This window comes from Eubalaena glacialis, chromosome 16 (genome assembly GCF_028564815.1).
Source record: "Eubalaena glacialis isolate mEubGla1 chromosome 16, mEubGla1.1.hap2.+ XY, whole genome shotgun sequence".
Classification (NCBI taxonomy): Eukaryota; Metazoa; Chordata; class Mammalia; order Artiodactyla; family Balaenidae; genus Eubalaena; species Eubalaena glacialis.
The window spans coordinates 74,321,119-74,331,607 of NC_083731.1; the positions used below are offsets into that span (position 1 = coordinate 74,321,119).

Below are 10,489 nucleotides of genomic sequence, written 5' to 3' on the forward strand. Positions count from 1 at the left end.
TGTGGAAAAATAGCCCTGTCCTGAAGTGGCAGAGCCTGAAGTGGAGCTTCACTTAATGTGATGTATTGTGGGAGTGGTCTCAGGAGAAACCGGAATGCAAGACAGGGAGGAAGGACAGGAAAAAGGAAGAAGCTGGGAAAGGATGTGGCTTCTGTGAAGTCTGGCCTGACCCCCTGGGGAGCTCTGGCACATAAACGACACCAGAGTTTGACCTGCCCTGAAGCTGGGATGCCCTCTTGTCCGGATCAGTCCTTAGAAATGGATAACCGTGTGTGTGTGTGTGTGTGTGTGTGTGTGTGTGTGTGCGTGCACGCACGAGCATTTGTGTGTGTATATGTGTGCATGTGCAAGGGAGTGGTAATTCATGCACAAGCTTGCTCTACCCAACCAAGGAAGGGCTCCAGGAAAGGCTGCAGGTGTGAGCCATTAGCTTCAACACCTGCTGCAGCTGGGGCGGCCCCACTGGGCTGGCACAAGGGACCAGGGGAAGCTGGGCCACAACGCCTTGCCCCAGAGGACTGGCAATTGAACTGAAACTGCCTTCTTTATAAACACACTTATAAACTGTAGACTGATTTGCAAAATGCCTTTTTTGTGTGTGTGGCTATGGAAAAGTACAGGCTACAGGACATTTTAAAGGCTGAAATATTAAAGTAAAGAGATAAAGAGTGAAAAAAAATTTGTCTTGGAAGAATCCAATCAGACTGCAAGATTTTTGCAATTGTGGGGAAAATCATTGACAGGAGCTCAGTGCTGTCGACCAGGGACAGAACTATTCAGGAAGGAGACAATGAGTATTCTCACCTGGATAGCGCTGGGTGCTGGGGGGGGCGAACTTCATGGACAATGCATATCTTATCATTGATTACATCTCCTTTGCCGATTTGGTGGTTGAGAAAGTTCAAAGCCAGACTTGAATCCAGGAGTAAGTAACCCAGGGAATATGGCCAATGAATACAGGCAGGGATTGATCTTGGAGGGCATATTGCAAGGCGTAAAATTTCATGGGCTGCCTTGACATCTTTGAGCTTCGGAGAGGCCCAAAGGCCTAGCTGAGAGTCCCCTGCTTTCACCAGATCTGCCCCCCGCCCAGCGGGGAAGGCTCCTCACCCGGCTGGTTCCCTGATCAGTCAGACTGGCCACACCCCACCCTCTCGGCAACCTCACAGCCTTCACCTCCCTGCCAGCCTGTGAAATTAGTCAGACAAACCAATCCCATCCTCCTGCGGAACTAGAGGTCACCCCACCCTCTTGTTACTACAAAGCGTGACCCCTTACAGCCCTGGTTGTTCACTCTGCTCCTGCACGCAATCCCCATGTGGCATCACACAGCAGGCCACGTCCTCCTCCCCAGGCTGTGAGTATATGTGACTCAAAAAAGGCTGTCAATCTCATCTGTTCAATGTCAGGTGCTGTGTGTTTGGCCACCCTATTTAGGGCCGGGAACCCCTCTCTCACCAATGGAATGAACAGGAGGTGATCAGAACAGAGGGCTTTTGAATCATGAGACTTTTCAGGAGCTTGATTAGAACGTGCCATTGTGAACCCTTAATACCACATCTGGTATGGTACAAACCTGCAGAAAGTACCGGTTGCCTTTTCTTTTCCTATGAAGTGGAACTATACTTCCATACAATGCAGTAAGAAAGTTTAAACTTTAAAAGCTAACTGATCTAAGGAAGCGTTCCAGAGAAAACAATAGAAGATGTATTTGAAAACACCCCACCTCCTGAATGTAAGTTGGTACAGCCACTACAGAAAACAGTATGGAGGTTCCTCAAAAAACTAAAAATAGAGCTGCCATATGATCCAGCAATGCCACTCCTGGGCATATATCTAGACAAAAATATAATTCGAAAAGATGCATGCACCACTATGTTCATAGCAACACTATTTACAATAGCCAAGACATGGAAACAACCTAAATGTCCATCGCCACATGAATGGATAAAGAAGATGTGGTACATATAGACAATGGAATACTACTCAGTCACAAAAAAAGAATGAAATAATGCCATTTGCAGCAACATGGATGGAACTAGAGATTATCATACTAAGTGAAGTAAGTCAGAAAGAGAAAGACAAATACCATATGATATCACTTATATGTGGAATCTAAAATAAGACACAAATGAACTTTTATGAAACAGAAACAGACTCACAGACATAAGGAACAGACTTGTAGTTTCCAAGGGAGAGGGGGTGGGAGAGGGATGGATTGGGAATTTGGAGTTAGCAAATGCAAACTCATATATAAAATGGATAAACAACAAGGTCCTACTGTATAGCACAGGGAACTACATTCAATATCCTGTGATAAACCATAATGGAAACAAATACAAAAAAGAAAGTATATATATATGTGTATATATATGTATTTCAATTTAAAAAACGAAAACACCCACCTCCTATTTTCCTTCTGCTAAATAGCAAAATGCTGTCTCCCAAGATATCCAAGATAACTTGGCTGCTATGACACCAGCTGACCCGAAAACTGAACTATTGAAATTCGATCTCTATAAAAGAGAGATTTGCTTTCTTCTTAGTTCCATACTCATAAAAAGAAAAATTACCACTAGAATCAATAAGAAGGATTTTCTGTTAACTCATTTTTCTAGAATCTCCACTACAAACCCATCGATCCACCTGAGGATTATGAGTTCTATGGAGCAAAATCTGCCTAGAACAGGCCCCTGATGGTTGTCGGCTTCCGAGGGGAAAGTCTGCACCTGTGGTGATCCCACTGGTTTAAGAACAAATAGAGTCCCAAGGCTTGGAGGAGTCTCTCCCCCAGGGCACTCCGGAAAGGTGCTGAGGAACAAACTGACCAAGTTTATTTCAACAACATGAAAATACCCCCAAGGAAATGAAGCACAAGATTCAGTTACACAAAAATGGAAGTTACTAACCATTTTGCCTCTTCTTACGATAAGCCAGACGGAAATAACATGAAATACTGGAAGTAACATCATATTGTCCTCATGGTCACCGCCAGGATGGGACCGTCCTGGATCAGTCTGTGCCTCTTGTGTGGCCTGAGGGCATATGTGCAGTTCTCTAACCCATGGAATCAGCATCAGTGGGGACCCACACATCAGAATACCTGTGGGCTGGGATTCAGCATTTTAAACAAACCCGGGGGTAGTTCTGATGTTCACTGAGGTCTGAGACCCACTAGCGTGGCTGACCCCAATGGAATAATCCCATTTTACCGCATCCAACTGCCATCTCGATAGATTCAGGTAAGGAGTAGAATCACGATGGTTTTTTTGCATGACGCCCAATGTAGCAAATAGAATTAAGTGACTTCAGTGTACACTTTTTTTTTTTGCTGCAGACTTTTCTCAGAAGGGAACAACTGATTATTCCTCCTAACCGTGTGGATCTCTTCTTTGAGTTTTCATAACATCCAGAAAGTTCAGCTGTTACCTTGTTCATTTCCCCAGAATACCATTGCCTTAGGACGTTCTGCAGAGGAGGGGTGGCCGTGTTTCGGGTCAGCCTTGGTGCTTCAGTCTGCAGGTATATGCAGTGTAGAATGTCCGCACTCCAGGGCCCTGCCAGTGATCACAACTGTGGGCTTGCCACGCTCATCTTCTATCAAAAGCCCAGATGAGGGAAATGGTACTAATGGAATCAGTTCAAGGGCCAGCAGCCCATCACTTCCTACACAGTTTGGATGTCATCTCTGGATTAAGCCAGACCTTCAGAGAACCATGGTGGTGGACCATTTGCCTTAGCCCTGAACGGCTTTCTGGAAATGCGCCTCGTCATAAGCGTCTCACCATCCCTTGAGGGAGGCCCTAATAAATTACCATTCAAAGCCTGCCAGCGTGTGGGTATAGCATACTGAGGATGTCATCCCCTGAGTCACTCAGTGTGCCCTCCGCAAAGTCATGCACAGGAGCTCTCTGGGGTTCATTCATTTTATTGCTGGCCCAGAGAACTGTCTGGGTCCCAAGCCCATGGAGCACCTTGCCTGCCCACAGACCCTCTCAGGCCCCCAGCACGGAGAGGGCGACGTGCGGCACGACAAGAATGCATTGGGGCATCACAGATGAGGGTAGGAACTGCAAGCTGCAAACCCTCTGATCTTCCTTCACGGCTCAAGTGAAAAGGAAACTAGAAAGTACCCAGAGGGACAGGGGTGGAATAAGGGCTCTCCCCTCTTTACCCAGCAGAGGGCAAAGCTAGCACCTTCTTCTTACCTGGGAGGAAACCAGGACCAAACGTGACTCCAGGTGACAGATGCCTTCAAACTCGATGGAGATGCGCCATGGGACTCATGGGTCCTTTTCTCTTAAAGCCACGGGGAGGAGTGAGCCTCTCTTGCTTTGAGCTGACACGTCTGATAAAGGAAGGTGCCCCACACCGGTGGCCACTCAGGGGGTGGTTTGATTATGAAGTACACACACACCCACACACACACAGCAGCCCAGCTCCGTGTAAAGACAGACAGAAGCTGTGACACATGACAGAGTCTTCCTCTAGAACTCTCTAGTGTAGGGGCTCCGCCCACCCCAGGGGCTGACACCCTGACATGGCACCCAGCTCCCAGGAACCTCATCTCACAACGGGGCGAGAGGCACGCTAGTGGTGGCTGTTTGGTGTCATCACGGACTTCCAAACAAATGGATTTACAGACTTCCAAACCCTAGCCTGGCATTAAGTAGATTTTCTACTGTAGAGTATTTAAACTCAGAGACCAAAAGCACCTACATTAGCGACACTGCAGGCAACCCAGCCAAAACACACTGAACTGGTTTATGTCATCAGCGAACCACAGAGATGTACACAGATAACCAGGGAAAAAAGCAGACTCAAGGCCAAGCAAAGGATCTGCAGTGGCACAGAACACGCTGTGAAAGCAACGCTCTCTCTGCAGGCCAGACCACAGCTCCGAGCAGGAATCTACTTCCTTGACCTTGGCAGATTTTACAGCTGTCCTTGGGAGGCCCCAGCCGTCAGAGCAAACCCAGCTGATCTGGGGTTGGGAGAGATGCTCCTTAACTTTCCCCAAAGGCAGGTGGACTCATTAAATAAGAGCACTATTCTCCTTCTCATGACAAAAGTCATCATAGCGAGTAAAGCTGTGTCTTGTTTGAAAGTCCACGCTCTTTCTGTAACTTCAAGGTGCCCGTGGCTGAATGACAACCCAGCAGTAGCAGCGGTGACAACAACAAACCTCTCTCCCCTAACAGTCACTGGAACTGCAACTGTGATTTGAAAATGTCTCCCATTCTTTGCCTCATCCCCTCAAAAAAAAAAAAAAAAAAAAAAACCCCTTTGAAAACTCTTATGAATACAAAATCCTCACTCTGAAAAGAGCAAAGGTGCCTTTCCTAGACCCAGGCAGGCCAGCGTTTCTTTAGCCTGCTAGAATACTCAGCATTTTGGTGGATTCTTAAATGCCTGCAGGGAAGGTTTTATTGCTTTCACAGCGTGCCCTTCTCCTGCAACAGTGTGTGTGTGTGTGTATATGTATGTGCATGTGTATATGTGTGTGTGTGTGCCTGTATTTGTGCGTGTGTATATGTGTGTATGTGCCTGTGTATCTGTGTGTATTTGTGCATGTGTATATGTGTGTGTGTGCCTGTATTTGTGCACGTGTATATGTGTGTGTGTGTGCCTGTGCGTACTTGTGCATGTGTATATGTGTGTGTGCATGTGCCGGGGGGGCTGGTTCTCAGTCTTCCTCAGCAGCAGACCTCCACCTGGACCATGCGTGGACACAGCTGCTGCCCAGCACAAGTAAGCCCAGCACGAGGACCCCTACCGCAAAGAGGTACACGGTTTTGTCACAATAATCCTGAGGCTGCTGGAAAGGGGGAACAAAATCTGGCAGGTAAACAGAAAAGACCCAGTAATTTCCCAGAAAGAACCAGAGGAAGAGGAAGAGGCTGAGGAGGAGGTGGATGTAATATTTGTGTGCGTTCTGCCTCTAGGGATATACATCATCGTCGTGGTCATCAATCACCACGGCCTTGGACAGAAGCCGCCTCATCCTGGTGGAGTTGTACAGCAGGAGAGACACCTGGGTCATGGTAGGGAGCCAGGGGTTGGAGGGCAGAGCAACAAAGGAGGGGGAGGAGAGGGGACAGGGGGAGGAGAGAAACAGAAAGATTCATTAGGAAAAGTGCACACACTGGAGTTGGAAATGCTGCCAAGGAGTGAAATTTCATTTTGAAGAATTAGAACTGGCAAGAATGAAGGCATCAATCCTTAGCATCCTTGGTGGAATCTTTTATAGATGTGTGAATTGCTTTGGACAAGGGATTTGTTGACTGAAGTTCATCTCTGCACCGAGTTTCCCTGTTGCTCTGGTTTGCTTCCTTAGCCTTGAGGTCAGTTCCTTGGCGCCCCCTGGCTCCAGTGACCTGCTCTGCCTCCCTCCAGTGACCACTCCCTGGATCTGGTCATCATCTGGAAGTGCCCTCCTCCCCGATCCCAACTAAATGTTAGTTGTTTAAGCTGCCCGGTCTGTGGAATCTTGTTAAGGCAGCCCGAGCTGACTAATACAGACACGAAGTGTTTTTAGGCACATTGTCCTATGTAAAACAACCCTATGGAATGCACACCACTTTCCTCACTTTAGAAACAAAGGAATTGAGGACCAGTTGGGTGAACGAGTTGGCCAAGGTCACGTGGGTCAAAAGTGGAAGAGCCAGAGTATAACACCAGGTGTGTCTTCAGCCAAAGCTGGCAGGTGCCCTTCCCACCAAGCCCTCCTGTGTCTCTCAGACTCAGGAGGAGTTCCACTGAATATCCTCAGGCCTCAGGCTCAATATGTTGAAAACATAACTCGGTCTTCCATATCCATTTGGTGAAATGTCCAAGCTAGAAACCAGGGATGCTCCCAGCTCCTCCCCCGATATGACCAATCAATAGCGACCATGCTGGGTACACCTCCAGTAGTTCTCCCCCACTAGAATGGAAGGGCAGGGTCCAGCTATGCTTGGCTCACTGCTGTACACCCAGCCCAGCATATGTGTGGGGTGTGGCCCATTAGGGAAATCCTGTGCTTGACGTTCCAACAGTATGGGGCTGCTCCTCATCTCCCTGCCCGGACTGTGTGCTCACGCTATCCTGGGGCCCCTCTGCTCCCCAGCCTGACTCTTTCATAAACATCCAAACAGGTACCACCTCCTCCAGGAAGGATTCCAGTATCTCTCTTTACTGGGTTAGAAATCTTCTTTGTGCTTATCTGTATTCTCTTATTTTCTACACTGAAAAGTTATCATTTATGAAAGATAACGAAACCTAAGTGAAGTGATTAGGCCAGCATTTGGCCTATATGATCTCATTTAATGCTTATGCTAACCTAGGGGCTGTATATTATTATCCCTGGTTTGTGGATGAGAAAACTAAGGTTCAGAGAAGTTAAGTCACTTCACCCAGGTCCACAGTGAGTAAAAGGATGAGATGGATGTCGGTCCACACCTCTGACCACCATCTACACCATACTACCCAGGTGCTTAAATCAAAGATATTAAGTCACAGGGGTTTTTTCCTAAACCGGGAAAGTGCTCCCAAATGGTCCAGTTGCCCAGGCTTTCTAGGAATAAGATCTGTAGCCTGGCTGGGAGGCAGAACATAAGAAAAAGGAAGTGAGGGCTTAAAGGGGTCCAGAGAGCCACTCACATAGTGCTGATGCATCCAGGGAGGGCTTCCTGGAAGAGGTGGTATATTCCGAGCCCCTGTGAGCAGGGAGAGGTGGGAATGGGAGTGGCATGGCAAAGATGAAGGGTGGTGGGTTTGGGAAACAGGAGAAAACCAGTTGGGAGGAGCAGGGCGGCCGAAGAGAAGGACTATGAGCTCGGGCAGGCGTGGGGTGCACAGGGGCTCAGCCATTTACCCCGTGGAAACCCAAGAGAAGCAACCTTTCCACTTCAGTTTCCTCATCTGTAAGCTGGAGCTAATAGCGCAGCTCGGGGTTCAGTTACTCAGCACCATTTCCCTTCCTAGTAGGGTCCCATTCCCTGGGGGCTGGCCCCCACTGTCACGTGCATCCCAGGGCCTGTCCTCCCTGGAGGCGCCTTCTCCACACCAGGGTCAGCCTGGCACCCAAGGTCCAGGGACCTAGCCACCTTCCCAGTACTGGTTTGTGGGCACCTGATGCCAGGAGAGAGGAACTCTCTGGGGTTCATTTCACTTCACTGCTGGCCCAGAGCAACTGCCCGGGTCTCACAGCCCAGGCTTCCTGGAGCCACCTGGTTCTTTCCTCTTTCACCAACCTTTGAAGTCGTGAGCTCTTTTAACAAATTACCTCTCAGGTTAGCCAGAGCCGATTTTTTTTCCTTATATTCAAAAAATCCTTTCTGATACAAGGACCTGCCTCAAAGGGGCATTGTGAGAACTGAATACGTTCAAAACGGGGGCTAGGCCCTTAGCACGGCACCTGGCACATAGTAAGTGCTCATGGGGTGGTAGCGATTATTACTGAGAAGTGGGGTCCCAGAAGATGAAATGGAGTGTTAGGTAGACAAACGGCCACTAAGTCAGTGGTTTTGAAACTTTCTTTCAATACGGTGCTCAGCAACAAACACACTTTACGTCACAGCCTAGTAATCGGGTAAGCGTATGTCCTGGCTGGCTCAGAGAGGTGCCAGTTTATGCTGTTTTCCTGGCGTGATTATTATTAAAGCCCCCCTGTACTCTCAACAGTGTCCCAGTTGGGATGATAAATTACATGGTCAACTTACCAAACACACACGTGTGCGTGTATATCACACGATACTTATCAGGCACTCTAATATTTTCTATTCTATTTTTTTAAAGTGATCACAACCTACTAAATTCATTTCATGATCTTCTAATGGGTCATGATTGTCAGTTCTCTTAGGTGACCCTGGGAAATGTCCACCCACTTCTCTTCAATACAATGCAATACGGTGGTGCCATCGGATGCATTTCAGAGACGCTGCAGTGTTCCGAGGGGGTTAAATAGAAAGCACTGGCCTCACTAGTAAACCTCTCTGTCTGGGGATTCTATAAGCCTGTTTGCTATTGCTCTCATGGTTATGGACTCACTGTGTATTGCCTCGCTGTGATGAGCACAAAAATTTAATTTGGCTTCAAACAGTTTTAGATTGCCAGGAAAAAAATCAATGCTGCTTATTAGGGCCCCGGTGTGTTCATTAAAATAAATTACCTTTGGGTTCTGGGCTGGCTTTCATAAAGGGCTGGCTTTCATAAAGGGCTGGCTTTCATAAAGGAAAAGTTTGCCGTTATTGAGAGGAATAGACTCCATGGACGGTAGTATCTCTAAAGGAAAGTTCTACCTTGCTCTACCTGATCATGAGGTAGTCCAGTGAGAGAGGGTGGGGCAGAGGTAATTACTGCTGAAAACTTTGCCCTTGTTTTGAGCACCTCTATGGCACTCAATCCATCAGAGCTTTCTTCTAACACTCTGCGGCCACATATGCAGCCCTGTTCATGTAAGAGCCGTTGGGTTTCCTTGGGGCTAAACAGAGCACCAGGTAGATCCCATCAGGATGTTAAGAGAAAAGGTCCTATATTTATACATTCCAGAACATTGCCCACCAGACCGCTGCCAAAAGGGGAGGGTATTTAACAGTGAGGTGATCTCAGACACAAAAGGCTCCAAACGCTTGCTCCAAATCAGACACGTTTCCCAAGACAGAACAGAGCTTGTGGCTACTGATTGCATAGGAGAACAGCCATCTTGAAGACATTCCTTTGATGTCTCAGATCAACATCATGACCAGTGCCACTGGGCAGCCTCTTTTGAAGGCCCCAAGCACCAGAAGGAAGCTGACAAAGAAATCAGACAATGGGTCCAAATGAAATTTTATATATGGCACTCGATTCTGTTTGTGTGTGTGTGTGTGTGTTTGTGTGTGTGTTATTGCTTCATTCTTATGAAATCATTTTGGAAAAACGGACACTTGTGTTTTCTAGCTTTTGATATAGAAAGCTTTGAGGTGGGCTTGGATGGTTGGGAAGGGTCACTAATAAATGGAGGTAGACCTAAGGTATTTTAGACCTAAGGTATTTTAGACCTCAGGTACTTTTGGCAGGTGTGACATTTCTGTGGGCTTGGAATTTTGAAAACTTAACTGCAGGCTACGCAGGACCTTTGATATTCCTTTCTCCAACACTTTTCCTGTTTCAACATATGTCAATACAACCCATGAGCAAATCACCTCCCTAGACTGATATAAGCTTGTGAGTCACAGACATCACCCCCAAACATCGGAGTTTAACGTTTGATTGATGATTGCAGCCAGCAAATTCCATGCTAGTCAGTTGAGAACTAGGAAATATGGTTAAAAACAGAAATAAGAACTGCTAAAATCAAACACATTTTAACCAGATGCAAACTCTACTGCCCTATACAGGAAACTTTTTTTAAAAAGAAGCACAGAGAAAGGCCACGATTATGGCTGAATTCAATGGTGTAAGTAATTGGCAGTCGGTAACTTCTTTGCATCAACTGTAGTCAGACCAAAGCCACAACTTAGCACAT

General features: G+C 47.1%; 1 protein-coding gene across 1 annotated transcript; it reads right to left on the reverse strand.

The window, feature by feature from the left end:
* Positions 1-5,677: 5,677 nt before the first annotated feature.
* Positions 5,678-6,088, reverse strand: LOC133076576 (transmembrane protein 272-like). Its single transcript, XM_061171125.1, is given in 1 exon segment — positions 5,678-6,088. A coding segment is annotated over 1 exon segment (357 nt). The 5' UTR covers positions 6,044-6,088; the 3' UTR covers positions 5,678-5,686.
* Positions 6,089-10,489: the final 4,401 nt, after the last annotated feature.